The 21,642-nt window shown below is 34.3% G+C and overlaps 1 protein-coding gene across 1 annotated transcript in view; it reads left to right on the forward strand.

The window, feature by feature from the left end:
• Nucleotides 1-21,642, forward strand: part of LOC102802657 (sorting nexin-4-like) — a 30,941-nt gene that overhangs the window by 669 nt on the left and 8,630 nt on the right. The window contains exons 2-11 of the mRNA XM_085495445.1: nt 5,676-5,785; nt 6,360-6,498; nt 6,704-6,904; nt 13,238-13,293; nt 13,937-14,009; nt 15,016-15,143; nt 17,483-17,572; nt 17,745-17,838; nt 18,136-18,272; nt 19,452-19,566. Coding sequence (XP_085351571.1) covers nt 5,676-5,785; nt 6,360-6,498; nt 6,704-6,904; nt 13,238-13,293; nt 13,937-14,009; nt 15,016-15,143; nt 17,483-17,572; nt 17,745-17,838; nt 18,136-18,272; nt 19,452-19,566 — 1,143 coding nt within the window. The remainder of the gene's footprint in view (nt 1-5,675; nt 5,786-6,359; nt 6,499-6,703; nt 6,905-13,237; nt 13,294-13,936; nt 14,010-15,015; nt 15,144-17,482; nt 17,573-17,744; nt 17,839-18,135; nt 18,273-19,451; nt 19,567-21,642) is intronic.

Below are 21,642 nucleotides of genomic sequence, written 5' to 3' on the forward strand. Positions count from 1 at the left end.
AAGTAAATATTGACATAGGTCAGTACTGCATTGCTATGTTCACACAGCAGCATTCTATCAGAGCCGAACTACTGCTCCTCCCACTGATTTAACAGGAGATTATCTCCAATGCGTTCATACAGGGTCGGGAGCCGAACGAGAGCCAAGATCCGCCAAAGTTCGATTCAGTTTGATCAGAGCCAAACAGAGCAGTGCCCTCGAATAATGAGTATGAAAAAACTGTACTGAAATCGATTTTGGTGTCGTGTTTGTGTTGTTTCTTTACATGGCACGATCTTGATGTCCTGGGAGAAAAAAAAAAGTCGCGAGTCTGAGCATGGAGGTAGAAAAGACAATGCACTAGTGTTATTATTTAGGTACATTTATTTAGTTATTATTTAGGTACAGTTAAAATGTGTTACAACCTATTATTTATTGTCATGCAAAATTACCATTTGTAATTATTCAACTGCTAGTGATATCTAAACTACTAGTACTATGAAGTCCCTCTATCCTCTCTATGTATCATAGAAGGACTGCGGAAGAATCTAAACCTATTAGATCGCTTCTACGATTTTTCTTTGGTGTCTTTAAACAATTTCCATTCACTCGTTCTTTCAAGTTTTTGTTGCATAATGTCGTACGCTATTTTTCAGTTTCCCGTTGAGCTATCAATCTATCGCAGTGGCAGTAATTCTTTGCTTTGCCAAGTGTATATTAGGGCGCGTACATCTTCTTCAAGCCTGAAATTGCGTGAAATTACGAAATATGTTGTCTCCACCATGAAATGATAGGTCACTTGAAGAAGACGATTGAGAGCGTGATTTCGGCTCCAATAGTTGGGCCCTGATGCGTTTACACGATCGGAGCCGTGTCGGGACTCAACCCTATCGGAGTTCAACCCCAAGGGTTTAGTTAGCTGAAATTGGCTCGAGCCGAACCCATTCACATGACCATTTTTGCTTGCTCGAGCCATAGGGCTCCGATAAAATGCTGTCGTGTGAACGTAGCACATATGTCCACTTTTGGTGATAATCCTAATACTTATCAATATTGGGAGTGTTTTGTATTTTATCAAATTTTAGGTGTAGTGATAATTTGTATGTTATGATATTTTATGAGATGCTGCAGTTCTGTGATCATAACAATACTAAACAAACCTGAAATGGTTTGGCCTTAAAACTGGTTGTTTATTGATATGCCAATTATCATTTTTTATCGTTGATGTAAAGTATGCTCTAAAATTATTTCATAAAAATTGTATCAAATGTCTTGAGTATGAAGTATTCATAATATACGCAATTTTCTACCATTTTTGCAATCACATGACAACAGACAAAATAACGAAAACTATAAAAATGTATGACAGTGAAAGCAATAGCTACAGTACTGTAAAGTACTTTTAGCTCGAATTAATTTTTGCTGGAAAAAAAAATTTCACTGATTTTTGATGAGTTGAATGTAAAATATAGGAAAAAAGATATATTTGCTAGATTTTATTTTCACTGAATCATCCTCTCAGTGAAAATAGCGAAAATAAATTCCACGTGAAATAAAGTTTTACAGTAACATGACCATAACATCTGTAGAGACTGTTTTGTGAAAGATTGACAGTAAAACAGGTTAAATATTTCATTTATTAAGTTTTTGAAACACATAATAGATTTAAAAAAAATGCTACATTAATTACCAGCCAATACAATTATGTCACTTGTTGTAAATAGTCATTGCAGAAACTCTGTTGAATCATTGACGCATAGTCCATTGTGTAAACACAGTCTGTGGTTTAAAGTTACATTCCTACAATGTATTTATGTGCAGAACACCTTATTGTGATCACCATGAGAAATGATAAAATCAGTTGGTATGGCAACAAATCTTGAAATATCGGAATACTGAAGCTTATTGTGTCTAATCACCAAATCAAATGTAATTTTCAATGTTTATTTTGATGTTAATTCTAAAGTTGATTTCTGATTACTGTTAGATAAGATTTCTCATGTACTATACAAAATCACAAGCCCTTATAATACTTACAACAGTCTATGAGAGGTTTTCTTCAGTTCATACAAAGTGAGGATACAACTTAAAATTCACTATTTTGATATTTGATTACTGTAAAATCTGTATTAGAAGCTATGGCTTCTATTGTGAAAATGATACAATGCAACAGAGAGGATGCAGCTTCTATTAGAGCATCTACACATATGAGAAATGATGAATTTTTGGTTCTCAATTGTTCAAAAAGAATGGGTGCGACTGCTGTTATGGATGTGGTTTAATAAAGATTTCACGGTATATTCCTTTTTAGATTCACATACTGCAAAATACTTTATTTTAGCTGGAATTAATTTCGCTGAGAAGTCTTTTTTGATGTTTTGTATGGAGTTTATTTTCACTGATTTTTGATGAGTTGAATGTAAAAAAAAAGTATATTCACTGGATATTATTTTCACTGATTTTTGATGAGTTGAATGTAAAATATAGAAAAAAAAGGTATATTCACTGATTCATTTCTTTAGCAAAAATAGTAAAAAATAAATTCTGAGCGAAAATAAAGTATTTTACAGTATTTTCCACTGAGACAAGGAGATATTTTGTAATGTAACATGTTATTAATTCAAATGGATTTCACTTTTCAGTGTAAATAATGAAATTTAAACATAATGAACGGATTCATAGTGTGTTTACAGTAATTATGCATGGTATCTTTTATTGCTCACTCTCATATAGCGCCCTCTAGTGGCTATCTTCTAGTGCTCCTCTTTCAACCACGTAAACTATCACTTCAATGTAATATTCCCTTAGTTTTCTAGGATCAATTGTATACATCCAGAGTAACAAAGGATTTTTGTTTTCTTTCTTAATTTTTCCAATTTAATTTGTTCATGCATGGATTTTAATTGCTGCTAAATGTCAGCTAATAAAGTGTTGGTATTTTGTTGTTATTTTGTATGTCCAAAGTTTGTGATTGACTGAACATGAGACGATGTGTCTACCTTAGTTTGATGATTGAACAGTTTAGTTTTAACATCAGAACTCCATTTCTAATTTGACCTTTTTTGCATGTTGTTTGCTGTGCACTGATCAACATACAGTAACATAAAGTTGTAAATTGTGAATAAAAAGGGACACTTCTGTGATGTCAAACAGGCATTACAATGCATCATTGAATGTAGAGGTGGAGTCACTCATGCCTACTGCCCTCTAGTGACTGGATTTCATGCAGTCCCCCCTCCCCCATCTAGTTGTCAATATACATATATAACTTGTTTATAGATTCCCTTTACTAATTGAAATTTGATCTGTGTAGTGATGTTTACTAATGAAACTTCTGTCTTTTTTCTCTGTCCTACCCCTTTTCTTGTTTGTTTTTTACTTTTTGTCATGGACACAGAGAAAGAGTTCATTAAAGCTGTCCTTTACAAAACAGGTACATGTCTTGTTGCCTATAGTATTTATTATTATACATGTGTCACTATATTTCATACACATGACAGCAAACTATATGTACTCCATTCATTACATGTTGCTATGATATCTGTATATTAGTTTTATGGTCACATTTACTTTGTATCATGTTGGTGTACAGTATTTTGCTTTTCATATTATATATATTATGTGAGTCTCATTGTTATCGATAATTTAAGTTATTTTGTTTACCTATGTTTCTATTATGATAATGTTAGGTATTTCAGTTTTGAAAGCAAGTTAAGCTAGTTTGAGGACAGCACTCTGTTAAGTTATGCTCAGACTTTACTGTACTTAATTTATTGACAATGCTATCAAAAACCTACAAGCAATTAGTTATCAAGTTTATTTGGTTCAACAAAATAATGTTGTCATTCACTGCCAAATACCATTCTCATTATATATTGATATTAAGGTAGTAACATTCTACTTCCTCATGTACTTCACATATTAATTCTTATTTTATTTTTCTGTATAGAATAGAAGTGGTGTCTGAATTTGTATTCATTCTAGCTTCAACCATTGTCACATTGTGAGCTAGTGTAACTAGAATGGCATGGTTAGACATGTTCATGGTTTTGGCAAAAATGTGAACACTTGACATCACAGTGTTATGGTCTATAGACAAAGCATGGTCTTTAAAAAGAAGTTTGGTTCACAGAGAGAGGTTTTGTCCATAGAGGGAGGTTTGATTCACCGACAGGGCATCTAGTAAATAGAGGAAGGCATAGTCCATTTGAGATGCCCTTAGAGGAATGCATTTCCAAAGAAGGAGGCATGGTTCATTGAGGGATGTTTTGTGCATACATGCAGAATGAGGTATGGTCCATAAAGGGAGGTTTGTCTAGTATTGTCCATTTGAGAGAGGTTAGGTCCTTAGAGGAATGCATTGTCCACAGAAGTAGTCATGGTTCATTGAGGGAGGTTTGGTCCATTTGAGGAAGGCATAGTCTATAGAGGGATGTTTGGTCCATTTGAGGAAGGCATAGTCCATAGAGGAATGTTTGGTCCATTTGAGGGAGGCATAGTCCATAGAGGGATGTTTGGTCCATTTGAGGGAGGCATAGTCTATAGAGGGATGTTTGGTCCATTTGATGGAGGTATAGTCCATAGAGGGAGGTTTGGTCCATTTGAGGGAGGCATAGTCCATAGAGGGATGTTTGGTCCATTTGAGGGAGGCATAGTCCATAGAGGGATGTTTGGTCCATTTGAGGGAGGCATAGTCTATAGAGGGATGTTTGGTCCATTTGAGGGAGGCATAGTCCATAGAGGGATGTTTGGTCCATTTGAGGGAGGCATGGTCCATTTGAGGGATGTTTGGTCCATTTGAGGGAGGCATAGTCCATATAGGGATGTTTGGTCCATTTGAGGGAGGCATGGTCCATAGAGGGAGGTTTGGTCCATTTGAGGGAGGCATGGTCCATAGAGGGAGCTTTGGTCCATTTGAGGGAGGCATGGTCCATAGAGGGAGGTTTGGTCCATTTGAGGAAGGCATGGTTCATAGAGGGAGGTTTTGTTCATACATGCAGAATGAGGTATGGACCATAGAGGGAGGTTTGTCTAGTATTGTCCATTTGAGAGAGGTTTGGTCCTTTGATGGAGATTTAGCCCATGGAGTTTTGGTCCATTTGAGGGAGGCATGGTCCATAGAGGGAGGTCTAGTCAATAGAGGGAGTTTTGGTCCATTTGAGGGAGGCATGGTCCTTAGAGGGAGGTTTGGTTGATAGAGGGAGATTTGGTCCATAGATGGAGGTTAGGCCAATAGATGGAATTTTGGTCCATTTGAGGGAGCCATGATCTATAGCAGGAGGTTTGGTCCATAGAGAGATGTTTGATTCTTAAAGAGAGGTTGGGTTCATAGAGGAAGGCATGGTCCTTAGAAGGAAATTTGGTGTGAAGAGGGAAGTTTGGTCTAGAGGAAAGTGTTGATCCGTTGAGGGAGATTTGGTCCATAGAGTGAAGTTTGGTCTATATAGGGAGGTTTTGTTCTTAAATGGAGTCATGGGTTGCAGGTTTCATGGAGGGATCCATGGTCCATAGAGTGCCAAAAGGTCTATGGAGGATTCCATGTACCGGTAGTTTAAATAGATATTAAATATTAATATATTATATATTGTCTACATAGGACAACAAGGTTTCACTAAGTTCTTATGAAATGTACATGTAGATACAAAAATACATGAGTAGTCTTGTAAATGAGAATTTGGTTATCTTGTATATTCCAGGGACATTTGTTGAATAGTATTGAAATTTGTGTATCAGAGCCTGAAAAGAGAACAACGTTATCATCTGTTGGGTTACGAGACACGTATACAGTGTATTTAGTAGAAACAAGGTGAGCTTTACAACGTTATCATCTGTTGGGTTACGAGACACGTATACAGTGTATTTAGTAGAAACAAGGTGAGCTTTACAACGTTATCATCTGTTGGGTTACGAGACACGTATACAGTGTATTTAGTAGAAACAAGGTGAGCTTTACAACGTTATCATCTGTTGGGTTACGAGACACGTATACAGTGTATTTAGTAGAAACAAGGTGAGCTTTACAACGTTATCATCTGTTGGGTTACGAGACACGTATACAGTGTATTTAGTAGAAACAAGGTGAGCTTTACAACGTTATCATCTGTTGGGTTGTAGTGTAATGTCAATCATACCAGCCAACACTGTGTTGATATCTTTTCCACAGTAAATATCAAATCTTCAAAACTGGAGTAGAATATATGAACTGTTGTTTGCCGTGGGTCCCATGTAATAATGCGATAAATTATTCAATTGAATTTGCATGAATTGTGAGGTCAAACATACATTTTCAAAAATACTGGTAAAAATGAATCTGTGTGAGAATTGTCCCATGCTATTCTAGTGTACTTTCACATTTTTAAATAATAAGTATTTTTTTCCAGATTAAAAGATTCCAATAATAAGGATTTTGTTGATAGATCAACATCGCTATGGAGACGATACAGCGAATTTGAATTACTTAAAAATTATTTATTAGTGACTTACCCAGCAATAGTAGTGCCACCGATTCCAGAGAAACGGGTATGTACATATCGTATTTGGAAATGTGAAGTTTGTGAATATGACTTAAAACACACATTTTCACCGATATACGTAGCAACTAGAAATATTTATGTATATACATATATAAATGTAACTCTTAACAAAATATTATGAAGTATGCGTAACTTTGGTGTTGATGTCATACATTCAAATTTATACATTTGCATATGTATTTTATTTATAGGGTGTAATTCACTGGCAACAGTTGACGACAGTTGACAATTTCGATCCTGACTTTATTGAGAGGAGACGAGTTGGACTTGAGAATTTCTTACTCCGAGTTGCTTCTCACGCAGTGCTGTCCCAGGATAAATTTTTCCATGCCTTCCTGCAGCAAGAAGATGGCTGGAAAGAATCTGTGTATGACACAGAATTTCAAGCAAAGGTGAGTACTGCGTAAAACTACCAGTGTGCCAAGTCAATCAAAATGGTGGATACCGGTAATTTGAATAGCCTGCTGCTTCTATTTTCTCAAAGTTGCAGCTCCAAGATATTTTTAGATTTATTTTTATAAAATTTTTTTACAGTATCACAAATTAAATGTGTCTCAAAACTAGAGTAAACAGAAAAGTACAATACATCTCCAAGTACAACTGTAATGTGTTATTCTGTCGTGTTTTCTTCAAAGTTCAAATTGGTATTATCTTCATCAGTCCATGGGATTTCACGTCATATCAATGTAGCACACCCTCTCTCTCTCACTCTCCTTCTGTGCATGAAATAAACATGTATTTTACTCATTCTTTAATGCACTGCAGCATCAGGATTACCCAAAAGATGTTACCATGGTAACACGCTTTTTTTGTCATCGCTTTATGCATGTATAATTGAGCTGTGATAATTAATTCTTTTCTTCGTTTGTCTCTTTTTGATAGCTACATTTTGTTTTCTCTTTATCGATTATGGTACTTTCTGTTTTCATGTTTTTTGCTATACCAACTTTTTTCTATGTCTTTCATTTTGTTTTATATGTTTGCCTTATAATTGCATTTTGATGTCTGTGTGTCTTTATTCCCTTGTCATTATTGATGCATTATTTAAAAGTATGCCTTACTGTACATATCTCTGATACATACATAATTCTATGCACATAAATGTAGATTTCAACACAATACATCCCATAATGTTGTAATGGGCTTGTTGTAGCCATCCATGGATGCTGACCATATTTGGTCCCATGGCTGTTAACATAACAAAACCATATAAATGTTTATTCTTGTGTCTGTTCAAAAACATATTAAAACCATATCTGCTTTAACCTTATTGCTGTTCAAAAACATAATAAAACCATATCTACTTTAACCTTATTGCTGTCCAAAAACATAATATAATCATATCTACTTTAACCTTATTGCTGTCCAAAAACATAACAAAACTATATCCACTTTAACCTTATTGCTGTTCAAAAACATAATAAAACCATATCTACTTTAACCTTATTGCTGTTCAAAAACATAATAAAACCATATCTACTTTAACCTTATTGCTGTTCAAAAACATAATAAAACCATATCTACTTTAACCTTATTGCTGTTCAAAAACATAATAAAACCATATCTACTTTAACCTTAATGCTGTTCAAAAACATAATAAAACCATATCTACTTTAACCTTAATGCTGTTCAAAAGCATAATAAAACCATATCTACTTTAACCTTAATGCTGCTCAAAAACATAATAAAACCATTTCTACTTTAACCTTAATGCTGTTCAAAAACATAATAAAACCATATCTACTTTAACCTTAATGCTGTTCAAAAACATAATAAAACCATATCTACTTTAACCTTATTGCTGTTCAAAAACATAATAAAACCATATCTACTTTAACCTTATTGCTGTTCAAAAACATAATAAAACCATATCTACTTTAACCTTATTGCTGTTCAAAAACATATTAAAACCATATCTACTTAAATAACCTTATTGCTGTCCAAAAACATAAAAAAACCCATATTTACTTTAACCTTATTGCTTTTCAAAAACATATTAAAACCATATCTACTTTAACCTTATTGCTGTTCAAAAACATATTAAAACCATATCTACTTTAACCTTATTGCTGTTCAAAAACATAATAAAACCATATCCACTTTAACCTTAATGCTGTTCAAAAACATAATAAAACCATATCTACTTTAACCTTATTGCTGTTCAAAAACATAATAAAACCATATCTACTTTAACCTTATTGCTGTTCAAAAACATATTAAAACCATATCTACTTTAACCTTATTGCTGTCCAAAAACATAATAAAACCATATCTACTTTAACCTTATTGCTGTCCAAAAACATAATAAAACCATATCTACTTTAACCTTATTGCTGTTCAAAAACATATTAAAACCATATCTACTTTAACCTTATTGCTGTCCAAAAACATAATAAAACCATATCTACTTTAACCTTATTGCTGTCCAAAAACATAATAAAACCATATCTACTTTAACCTTATTGCTGTTCAAAAACATATTAAAGCCATATCTACTTTAACCTTATTGCTGTCCAAAAACATAATAAAACCATATCTACTTTAACCTTATTGCTGTCCAAAAACATAATAAAACCATATCTACTTTAACCTTATTGCTGTTCAAAAACATAATAAAACCATATCTACTTTAACCTTATTGCTGTTCAAAAACATAATAAAACCATATCTACTTTAACCTTATTCAATATTGCTGTTCAAAAACATATTAAAACCATAATTATCTACTTTAACCTTATTGCTGTCCAAAAACATAATAAAACCATATCTACTTTAACCTTATTGCTGTTCAAAAACATAATAAAACCATATCTACTTTCACCTTATTGCTGTTCAAAAACATAATAAAACCATATCTACTTTAACCTTAATGCTGTTCAAAAACATAATAAAACCATATCTACTTTAACCTTAATGCTGTTCAAAAACATAATAAAACCATATCTACTTTAACCTTATTGCTGTTCAAAAAACAAAATATATCAAAACATTTTTACTAAACGCTTTGTTATTTTAAAGCATCATGCTATTTTTCAATTGAAAATTTACTGGACTGGAAGACTGCAACCTCTGATTTTGCCGTCTATGTGAATTGTTTCCTGGGGAATTACCTAGAGCCATGCTTAGGATAACTGTAATTTTACTATAGAGACAAGACATAGAGTGACTGGAGGAGGCTAGCTTGCATTAAGTCACAAAATGCATTTAATTGCACTGTTATTTCTATATTTGTCACATTACTGTCTGGATTTCTGTCACTGTTATATTGGAGGACTTAAATGTTTATATATAATAGCGTTTGTTGTTATAGTTACATACATGTAATCCTTCATTTCATAAGTTATTAAATACAAAGTAATTTTGCGTTTGCTCAAATGATGTCATTTTATTGATCAACTTGGTTACTTTGTATTCAAATAAAGCTAATAGAGGGAAGAGTTACGGTATATTGATACTAGCAATGAACTAACACCATGTTGCATTTCAGTTTTTGTTTTAATCACATACTGTACATTTCTTTTTAAGTTCATTTGAATTTTCATGTCATTCATGTCAAGTTACTATATTTAATTGAACAGCAAGCAGTCTGTCTATCCACCCATCTAGAACTGTATCTCAAACATGCCTCTACTAATTACATTAGGATACATATGCACTTCCATAATCTGATTCATCAATGCTGACAGTCATTTTAATGTAAAAAAGTCATCAAAAAAATCAAGCATTTCTGCCGTTCTGGAATAAGATCTTGGTCATGTATGGATGGATGTTGTTCAAACTTGTTTCATACATTGGGTTCTTTATGCACGTATTATTTTTTTCAGATCAGATTTAAATTTAAATGTGCTAATTTGTTTGTTTGACTATCAGATTCAAGATGGCCAAATGGCAGCCATTTTAATGGTAACAATTCATTTCTGCCATGTATGAATAGATTTTGTTTAAACTTCTTACATACATATACATGTACATTGGAAATTATAGCACCTTGATACATGTCATTTTGTTTTTCTTATCAGATTCAAAATGGCTGACTGACGGACATTTTGTATTAATAAATGCTGTTCTGGTGCCATAATCTGTAACATGCCTTGACCCATAGACCCTCCACTGGAGGGTCTATGCTTGACCAAACTTTATACATACATCATACATTATGTTGCACATATACACATGCATTTATTTGACGATCTAATTTAAGATGACTGAATGGCAACCAATTTAATGTTGATGTCATTTTGTTTCTTACATCAAATTAAAGTGGCTGACTGCAGACATTTTGTATTAACGAAGTTGTTCTAGAACGATATATCGTGTTCCCATGTACAAGTAAGGTCACTCTAATAGCAACTCTGTTTAGGGCACTCTTAAAAAATAACAAGAAAACTGAAGACAACAAGATCGTAGCTGACTGTCACAGTGTAAGGCCTGCTTATTGCAATTGAGAGGGCCACCCACAGAACTCACAGTGGGCTCTTTCACTGCTAGAATTTAAAATTTAGCTACCGCATTATAGCAATTAAAGATAAAGAAAATATAGGTGCAGACTATTTATAAGCAGGCCTTACACTGTAAAGAAAATATAGGTGCAGACTATTTATAAGCAGGCCTTACACTGTAAAGAAAATATAGGTGCAGACTACTTATAAGCAGGCCTTACACTGTAAAGAAAATATAGGTGCAGACTATTTATAAGCAGGCCTTACACTGTAAAGAAAATATAGGTGCTGACTACTTATAAGCAGGCCTTACACTGTAAAGAAAATATAGGTGCAGACTATTTATAAGCAGGCCTTACACTGTAAAGAAAATATAGGTGCAGACTATTTATAAGCAGGCCTTACACTGTAAAGAAAATATAGGTGCAGACTACTTATAAGCAGGCCTTACACTGTAAAGAAAATATAGGTGCAGACTATTTATAAGCAGGCCTTACACTGTAAAGAAAATATAGGTGCAGACTACTTATAAGCAGGCCTTACACTGTAAAGAAAATATAGGTGCAGACTACTTATAAGCAGGCCTTACACTGTAAAGAAAATATAGGTGCAGACTACTTATAAGCAGGCCTTACACTGTAAAGAAAATATAGGTGCAGACTACTTATAAGCAGGCCTTACACTGTAAAGAAAATATAGGTGCAGACTACTTATAAGCAGGCCTTACACTGTAAAGAAAATATAGGTGCAGACTATTTATAAGCAGGCCTTACACTGTAAAGAAAATATAGGTGCAGACTATTTATAAGCAGGCCTTACACTGTAAAGAAAATATAGGTGCAGACTACTTATAAGCAGGCCTTACACTGTAAAGAAAATATAGGTGCAGACTACTTATAAGCAGGCCTTACACTGTAAAGAAAATATAGGTGCAGACTACTTATAAGCAGGCCTTACACTGTAAAGAAAATATAGGTGCAGACTACTTATAAGCAGGCCTTACACTGTAAAGAAAATATAGGTGCAGACTATTTATAAGCAGGCCTTACACTGTAAAGAAAATATAGGTGCAGACTATTTATAAGCAGGCCTTACACTGTAAAGAAAATATAGGTGCAGACTATTTATAAGCAGGCCTTACACTGTAAAGAAAATATAGGTACAGACTATTTATAAGCAGGCCTTACACTGTAAAGAAAATATAGGTGCAGACTATTTATAAGCAGGCCTTACACTGTAAAGAAAATATAGGTACAGACTATTTATAAGCAGGCCTTACACTGTAAAGAAAATATAGGTGCAGACTATTTATAAGCAGGTCTTACACTGTAAAGAAAATATAGGTGCAGACTATTTATAAGCAGGCCTTACACTGTAAAGAAAATATAGGTACAGACTATTTATAAGCAGGCCTTACACTGTAAAGAAAATATAGGTGCAGACTACTTATAAGCAGGCCTTACACTGTAAAGAAAATATAGGTGCAGACTATTTATAAGCAGGCCTTACACTGTAAAGAAAATATAGGTGCAGACTATTTATAAGCAGGCCTTACACTGTAAAGAAAATATAGGTGCAGACTATTTATAAGCAGGCCTTACACTGTAAAGAAAATATAGGTGCAGACTATTTATAAGCAGGCCTTACACTGTAAAGAAAATATAGGTGCAGACTATTTATAAGCAGGCCTTACACTGTAAAGAAAATATAGGTGCAGACTATTTATAAGCAGGTCTTACACTGTAAAGAAAATATAGGTGCAGACTATTTATAAGCAGGCCTTACACTGTAAAGAAAATATAGGTGCAGACTACTTATAAGCAGGCCTTACACTGTAAAGAAAATATAGGTGCAGACTACTTATAAGCAGGCCTTACACTGTGACAATGGTGTAATTAGGAAACCTGCCACTTTTATGACAACCTTCGGGAAATTAGAATGCAATACACGCTGAAACTCATATTCTGACATGCCCTGACGTTCATGTTCAAACTTGATATAATTCACAAACTTGATAACTTGCAGTAATGAAATTGTGATAGTGAATATTGTTATTTGTACTAATAATATATGCATACATGTAAAAAAAGTGGTCTACATGGCAATGAATTTCCACAAAGTGACCGTAACCCTGTGAAATTTTCTACAAAATTCACAAAAATCAGTTCATATGAAATATAAATATTTTAATGTCCTCCAAAAATTACCATAGTAACTCAATCTTTTATATCTTTTAGTTGTTAAGCTAGTTTCTTATGTTTATTTGAATTATGTTGTTTTTGACAGAGTGAATCCAGGTTGAAAAGTTTAAATGCTTCATTTAGACTAAGAAAACCTGACAGGTAAAGTAGACATCATATTTTCTTTATCTTGGAGTGGAAAGTGGGGGTAAGGGGGTTCGAGGTTGGTTATCTTTGCTACCATTGCTGTTACTACATTTAAATGAAACTTTGACATTAAATACTAAGACTGTGAAATACCCAAAAAAGTATTTTCTGCAAAAGTAAAGTATTATACAGTATATGCTATATAGGTGCATAGATTTATTATACAGAGAGACAACACTTTATATGAACTGTTCACAGATGTTTGTTCATATTGTCAGACAAGAATATCATAATATAACAGGGTACAGTCATCTACACTACTTTAATGATAACTTTTTAGCCAGTTTGTTAGTCTACATTCGGATGCAATCCAAAAACTGGGACTTACAGATTGACCACTGTGTGTGTGTCAATGCTGCCATGCATAGCTTGTTTAAAATCTATTGTCAAATGGAGAGGTCGCATGACTTAGGTCAAATATACTAGAGGAAAGCCCTTTTATCTAAATCTTAACAAATTTATTTTCATGATCACTATAATTTCAATATGTAATCTTTTAAATAATTTACTGATTGCTGTTGTTTCGGTATAAATTTAACACTACAAACCAGAGGACACACTGTAGTATTAAATATCTGTTGTTTTCTCTAATTTTCAGACAATTTGATGAAGTGAAAAATTATGCATCTGATTTACATAACAATATATCTAATCTTTTAAGGATCCGGGCTGTAAGTATCAATGTACTGTACTGTATGTGTATGTAGTGGTAATATTCACTACATTCAATTACCCACCATAGACTTAGGCGAGCCTGCCTATTCTCATAGTTCATACCCACCATAGACTCCGGTCAGTCAAAATGACTATTTTGAACTGTAGGCATTAATCAGCGATTCTGCCGGTGACGGAGAGATAGAATCTAGGTCAGGGGAAGCCCCATGACCCCAAGATTCTCTTCCCCTTACGTCACGAACCACTTGACCGAGGCCATATGGCAGCGCCGTAGACGGCTGTACAATCACTCTGGTTCCTTTCTCTCCGCATCGAGGACTTAGACCAACGCTACGGAAAGAGTGAGGTGGTTGGGGGGGGGGGGGGGGCTCGGAGTCTATGGTGGGTATGAACTATGGCAGGCTTGCCTAAGTTTAGCACAAGTGTGCCTTATAACGGGACTGATTTTGTAGGAATCTGGAGACAAGTAACTTGGTTTCTGCGGCGGCGGGGGGGGGGTGGGGGTGGGGTGTCTTCACGAAAAAATTAAATTGTATGTAATCTGATGCACAAACAAAAATTGAGATTTTGATTTTTTGTCTTTTTTTTTATGTCATTTTGTTTATACAATATTAATTTAATTTTTCCAAGTTACAAATTCTGAAAGTATAAGTGCACTGTATTAATGTAATTTTTGTGTGCACCAATGAGACACCAGGGCACAACTAGTTGTAAGTTGTATCAAAGCAAATCTTAGAGGGTGCACTGTTTAACACTTTTGTCATGCAATAATTTGTATCCATTCTGACTTCTTATTCATTATTTAATATATAGATTTCAAATTGACAAGGTTCTAATAGTAAATGTTCAGGAATTTTTTAAATACAATGATTCCCATTTTGGTGATAATGGTGATACAGAATATAAATTCAATGTATCCCCAGGCATCATACTGTTTAGGCATGGATGCCCTAGCAACCTGAATGAATAATTTTCAAATAATTTGTTATGTGTATCTTTTAGAAACTGGCTGAGAGATTGTTTGGAATTCATAAAATTCATGGTAACTATGGTAGAGTATTCAGTGAGTGGAGTGGTATTGAGAAGAAAATGGGAGATGGATTGCAGAGTGCCGGCCACTATATGGATGTGTAAGTACCAATACAAATCACAGATCATACACCCTAGTGTTTTTGGAGCCCAAGGTCACACATCCTAGCGTTTTTGAACCCCAAGGGCATACATCCTGGTGTTTTTGAGCTCCAAGGTCATACAACCTGGCGTTTTTGAACTTCAACATACATCCTGGTGTTTTTAACTCCAAGGTCATACATCCTGTTGTTTTTGAACTCTAAGGTCATACATCTTAGTGTTTTTGAACTCTAAGGTCATACATGGTGTTTTTGAACTCTAAGGTCATACATCCTGTTGTTTTTGACTCCCATGTGCGAAGCACAAAATGTGAGTCTTTGCAGTTAGTGTGTCTGTATGTGTGTGTGTGTGTATGTGTGTTCGACTGTTCCACTGTTCCACTGCTACCTCAAGAACCATACATCGGTTTTTGATGAAACTTGGTGCATAGATGCTCTGGGCCAATGCGCAGATTTGATTAGGTTTTGGTAAAAATCCATGCTCGTTAATTACCTAATTTGCATGATAATTAGCTAATTTTTAGCTGTTCTATGACTGTTCCACTGATATCTAAAGAACCACTCATTGGATTTTGATGAAACTTGGTACATAGATGCTCTGAACATATGCGCAGATTTGATTAGTTTTTGGTAAAAATCCGTGCATATTAATTACCTAATTTGCATGATAATTAGCTATTTTTTAGTGGTTCCATGACTGTTCCACTGATATCTAAACAACCACTCATTGGATTTTGATGAAACTTGGTACATAGATGCTCTGAACTAATGCTAGGTTTTGATTAGTTTTTGGTAATAATCCGTGGATACTAATTACCTAATTTGCATAATGATTAGTCAATTTTCGGTTTTTCCACTGATATCTCAAGTACTAATCATCACATTTCAATGAAACTTGGTACATAGATGTCATATGACACTGCACAGACCTGATAGTTTTTATGGTAATATTTGTGCATATTAATCACCTAATTTGCATAATTAGTTAATTTTCAGCTTTGCCACGGGTATCTCAAGTACTAATCATCGCATTTCAATGAAACTTGGTACATAGATCCTTTAGGACTATGCAGAGACCTGATTAGTTTCAGGGTAAATAATTGTGCATATTAATTACCTAATTTGCATAATTAATTTTCAGCTTTTCTACTGATATCTAAAGTACTAATCATCACATTTCAATGAATCTAGAATTATGCAGAGACCCAATTAGTTTTTGGTATATATTTGTGCATATTAATCACCTAATTTGCATAATTAACCAATTTCCAACGTTCACACTGATATCTCAGGTACTAATCATCACATATCAATGAATGTTTATACATGGATGCTGTAGGACAATAGACAGACCTGGATAATTGTGGGTTAAAATCTGTACATATTAATTGCCCAATTTGCATAATTAACCAATTTTAAGCTTTCACACTGATATCTAAAGTACTAATTTCCATTTTAATGAAACTTAGTACAAAGATGCTCTAGGACAATGTACAAACCTAATTAGTTTGGGGTAAAACTCTGTTCATATTATTTCCCTAATTAGCATAATAATTCATAATTTGTTGGTTCTAATCACATTTCAATTAATCTTGGTACATAGAGTTTTTGTTACATTGCGCAGACCTCATTAGTTTTACAATCAAATCTGTTCATGTTAATTTTCTGATTTGCATAATTAGCTTTCATAATTTTTGTTTTCAAATTATATTTAATGTGTCTCCAATACTCTAAGCACATGGGAGTTCTTTCTCAGCTTTCTTTGATTGAACTCTAAGGTCATACATGGTGTTTTTGAACTCTAAGGTCATACATTCTGGTGTTTTTGAGCTCTAAGGTCATACATGGTGTTTTTGAACTCTAAAGTCATACATCCTAGTGTTTTTGAACTCGAACATGCATCCTGGTGTTCTTGTACTCCAAGGTCATACATCACAGTGTTTCTAGCTCCAAGGTCATACATCCAGGTGTTTTGAGCTCCAAGGTCATACATCCAGGTGTTTTGAGCTCCAAGGTCATACATCCCAGTGCTTTTGAGCTCCAGGGTTATACATTCTGGTGTTTTGGGACTCCAAGGTCATACATCACAGTGTTTCTAGCTCCAAGGTCATACATCACAGTGTTTCTAGCTCCAAGGTCATACATCCCAGTGCTTTTGAGCTCCAGGGTTATACATTCTGGTGTTTTGGGACTCCAAGGTCATACATCATCGTGTCTTTGCAATCCAAGGTCACACATCCTGTGTTTTTGAACTCTAAGGTTATACATCCATACTCGAGTTTATAAAATGGACAAGTTTACTCGTAAACCTGGATTATCAGTGAATCATTGTGTTTCAGGTATGCAGCAAGTATAGATGGACTCCTAGAAGAAGAAGAGTTGTATGCAGATCAGTTGAAAGAATATTTATTTTACTCAGATGCATTAAAGTAAGTCTGCTGATTGTGTTCCCTCCCTCTTGACACAAATTGATCAGCGTGACATTTTTATGTAAAAAAATGGCAGAAAAGTGAAAACATTTTCACTAACATTTTATAAGGACCATTAGTGAATGAGTTCACAGTGTGCAAATACAAATAAGCATTGTTATTGATTTTACAGAACAGTGTGCAGGAAACAAGAAGTATTACAATATAATCTTGAAAAAGCTGAAGAAAATCTAGCTACAAAGGGAAAACAAAAAGAGCTGTTAGCAGTAAGTAATTATAATACAGATTGGACGCTATGGATTGAATTATTTCATTTATTCTTTCTTTTTTCTCTCTATTTATTTTTCCCCTCTCTCTGTCAGTCTAAATATGATGGTATGACAAACACTTATACATATAATAATGTAAATTATTAAAGTTAAAGTTCGCTTTTCCAATAAACTTGTTTTTTAGTGGTAGCATAATGAGTAAAAGGAAAGCTGCTGCATTGTAGATGTTTACAGTAACAATATTGTTTGCTCTTTTAGAGATTTTGCTAAATTTGCTGAATTTATGGTTTTCAGTCTGGTCAGTCCGGGTTCTCCTTCAAAGGATTATTTAAAACAGAAACAACTGAAAGTAAAGATCTAAAAATAAAGCAAATAGAAGAACAGTTAATAGAAGCTGAAGAACAAGTCAAGAAATGCCAGGAAGAAATAACGTAAGTAATATTTATGATCAGTTGAACGAGTCATGTGATTAAATATGGAACTTAAGATGAACCATTCGTGTGTTTCAGATATTCTTCAAGTGTTTTAGCTCCGCTTTCATCGTCATCTGCTGTCAACAAATGCATTTTCAACTACTTCTTGAAAACTACCAGTTCAATTGCTTTGATTGTTGGTACATGTACACATGTATGTAGGTACCGTGGGTGCACCTCTGTCAGATTTTTTCATTTCGTAACGATATCATCAATTCTCTAATTTTTGTGAATATTTTTGTCATTTTTGGTAAAAAATGCTATTTTGAAGACTTCTTACAAATTACCAGTTTAATTGCTTTGATACTTAGAATCAAATTGAGCTGGCAGTTTCCAAGAAGAAGTCTTATGGGTGTGCATTGCTCGACTTGGATACCACACGTCTTGACAGGGGAGCTATTTTTAGCTCCGCTGTCGACTTTGTCGAGCGGAGCTTATCATATGAGTGATTGTCCGTCGTCGTCGTCCGTGTCAATGTTTTACTTTTTCGACTTCTTCTTGAAAACTACAAGCCTGAATGCTTTGATACTTGGTGTATATGTACCTTGGGTAGACCTCTCTTAGGTTTGTTCATTTCATGTTGATATCTTCAATTCTCTAATTTTGGTGAATATTTTTGTCATTTTTGGTAAAAAGTGATATTTTCGACTTCTTGTTAAAAACCGCAAGTGCAAATGCTTTGATATTACATATATAGGTACTACATGTGGACCTCTCTCAGATTTGTTCATTTTGTAATGATATCTTTAACTCTCTAATTTTGGTGAATATTTTTGTCATTTTTGGTAAAAAGTGATATTTTCGACTTCTTGTTAAAAACCGCAAGTCAATTGCTTTGATACTACATATATAGGTACTACATTTGGACCTCTCTCAGATTTGTTCATTTTGTGATGATATCTTCAATTCTCTATTTTTGGTGAATATTTTTGTCATTTTTGGTAAAAAGTGATATTTTCGACTTCTTGTTAAAAGCTGTAAGTCTGATTGCTTTGATACTATTCATATTGTTCATTTTCTAATGTTGTCTTCAGTTCTTTAATTGAAATGTGCATTGCTAACAGCGGAGCTATCTCAGCCGATAGGCTGCTTGTTAATATCCATAACATATCACATAATTTTTTTTTGCTGTTGCAGGTTATTTATAGACAACTCTTTAAAAGACATAGAAAGGTTCAGAAAACAAAAAGTACGAGATTTGAGGGAAATATTTATTAATTATGCTATTTTACAAATCAAAATGGCAAGAAAGGTAAAGATTAACATGTTATGTATTATTATGCATGAATGTACAATGTATGAGTGATATTATAGCTGTCTTTAGCCTTCCAGTTTTTACTGAGTGCTATTATAGCTGTCTTTAGCCTTCCAGTTTTTACTGAGTGCTATTATGGCTGTTTTTCGCCTTCCAGTTTTTACTGAGTGCTATTATAGCTGTCTTTAGCCTTCCAGTTTTTACTGAGTGCTATTATAGCTGTCTTTAGCCTTCCAGTTTTTACTGAGTGCTATTATAGCTGTCTTTAGCCTTCCAGTTTTTATTGAGTGCTATTATAGCTATTTTTAGCCTTCCAGTTTTTACTGAGTGCTATTATAGCTGTCTTTAGCCTTCCAGTTTTTACTGAGTGCTATTATGGCTGTTTTTCGCCTTCCAGTTTTTACTGAGTGCTATTATAGCTGTCTTTAGCCTTCCAGTTTTTACTGAGTGCTATTATAGCTGTCTTTAGCCTTCCAGTTTTTACTGAGTGCTATTATAGCTGTCTTTAGCCTTCCAGTTTTTATTGAGTGCTATTATAGCTATTTTTAGCCTTCCAGTTTTTACTGAGTGCTATTATAGCTGTCTTTAGCCTTCCAGTTTTTACTGAGTGCTATTATGGCTGTTTTTCGCCTTCCAGTTTTTACTGAGTGCTATTATAGCTGTCTTTAGCCTTCCAGTTTTTACTGAGTGCTATTATAGCTGTCTTTAGCCTTCCAGTTTTTACTGAGTGCTATTATAGCTGTCTTTAGCCTTCCAGTTTTTATTGAGTGCTATTATAGCTATTTTTAGCCTTCCAGTTTTTACTGAGTGCTATTATAGCTGTCTTTAGCCTTCCAGTTTTTACTGAGTGCTATTATGGCTGTTTTTCGCCTTCCAGTTTTTACTGAGTGCTATTATAGCTGTCTTTAGCCTTCCAGTTTTTACTGAGTGCTATTATAGTTGTCTTTAGCCTTCCAGTTTTTACTGAGTGCTATTATAGCTGTCTTTAGCCTTCCAGTTTTTATTGAGTGCTATTATAGCTATTTTTAGCCTTCCAGTTTTTACTGAGTGCTATTATAGCTGTTTTTAGCCTTCCAGTTTTTACTGAGTGTTATTATAGCTGTTTTTAGCCTTCCAGTTTTTACTGAGTGCTATTATAGCTGTCTTTAGCCTTCCAGTTTTTACTGAGTGCTATTATAGCTGTCTTTAGCCTTCCAGTTTTTACTGAGAGCTATTTTAGCTGTTTTTAGCCTTCCAGTTTTTACTGAGTGCTATTATAGCTGTCTTTAGCCTTCCAGTTTTTATTGAGTGCTATTATAGCTATTTTTAGCCTTCCAGTTTTTACTGAGTGCTATTATAGCTGTTTTTAGCCTTCCAGTTTTTACTGAGTGTTATTATAGCTGTTTTTAGCCTTCCAATTATACTGAGTGCTATTATAGCTGTCTTTAGCCTTCTAGTTTTTACTGAGTGCTATTATAGCTGTCTTTAGCCTTCCAGTTTTTACTGAGTGCTATTATAGCTGTTTTTAGCCTTCCAGTTTTTTAGTGCCCGTTCGGACGAAGTCCGAAAACGGGGACTTATGTTTTGACCTCCGTGTGTCCGTGCGTGCGCGTGTGCGTGCGTGCGTCTGTGCGTGCGTGCGTCTGTGCGTGCGTGCAGACCTGTATCTTAGAAATGCCTGGACCAATCACAATCAAACTTCACACATACATCATACATGATATCATACATATGCACGTCAATTTGTTTCACGATCTGATTCAAGATGGCCGAATGGCGGCCATTTTTGTACTAAAAATCATCAAAATCAAGCATTTCCCGGCTGTTAACAGATGAATTTTGTTCAAACCTTGTATATACGTTGGACATTATATGACCTTGATGAACATCATTTTGTTTTACGATCTGATTCAAGATGGCCGAATGGCGGCCATTTTTGTGCTAAAAAATTATAAAAATCAAGCATTTCTCGGCTGTTTACAGATGGATTTTGTTCAAACTTGATATATACATTAGACATTATGGGACCTTGATGCAAATAATTTTGTTTTTCAGATAACATTCAAAATGGCCGACTGGCGGCCATTTTGTTTT

This window comes from Saccoglossus kowalevskii, chromosome 21, assembly GCF_978046115.1.
Source record: "Saccoglossus kowalevskii chromosome 21, keSacKowa6.1, whole genome shotgun sequence".
Lineage (NCBI taxonomy): Eukaryota > Metazoa > Hemichordata > Enteropneusta > Harrimaniidae > Saccoglossus > Saccoglossus kowalevskii.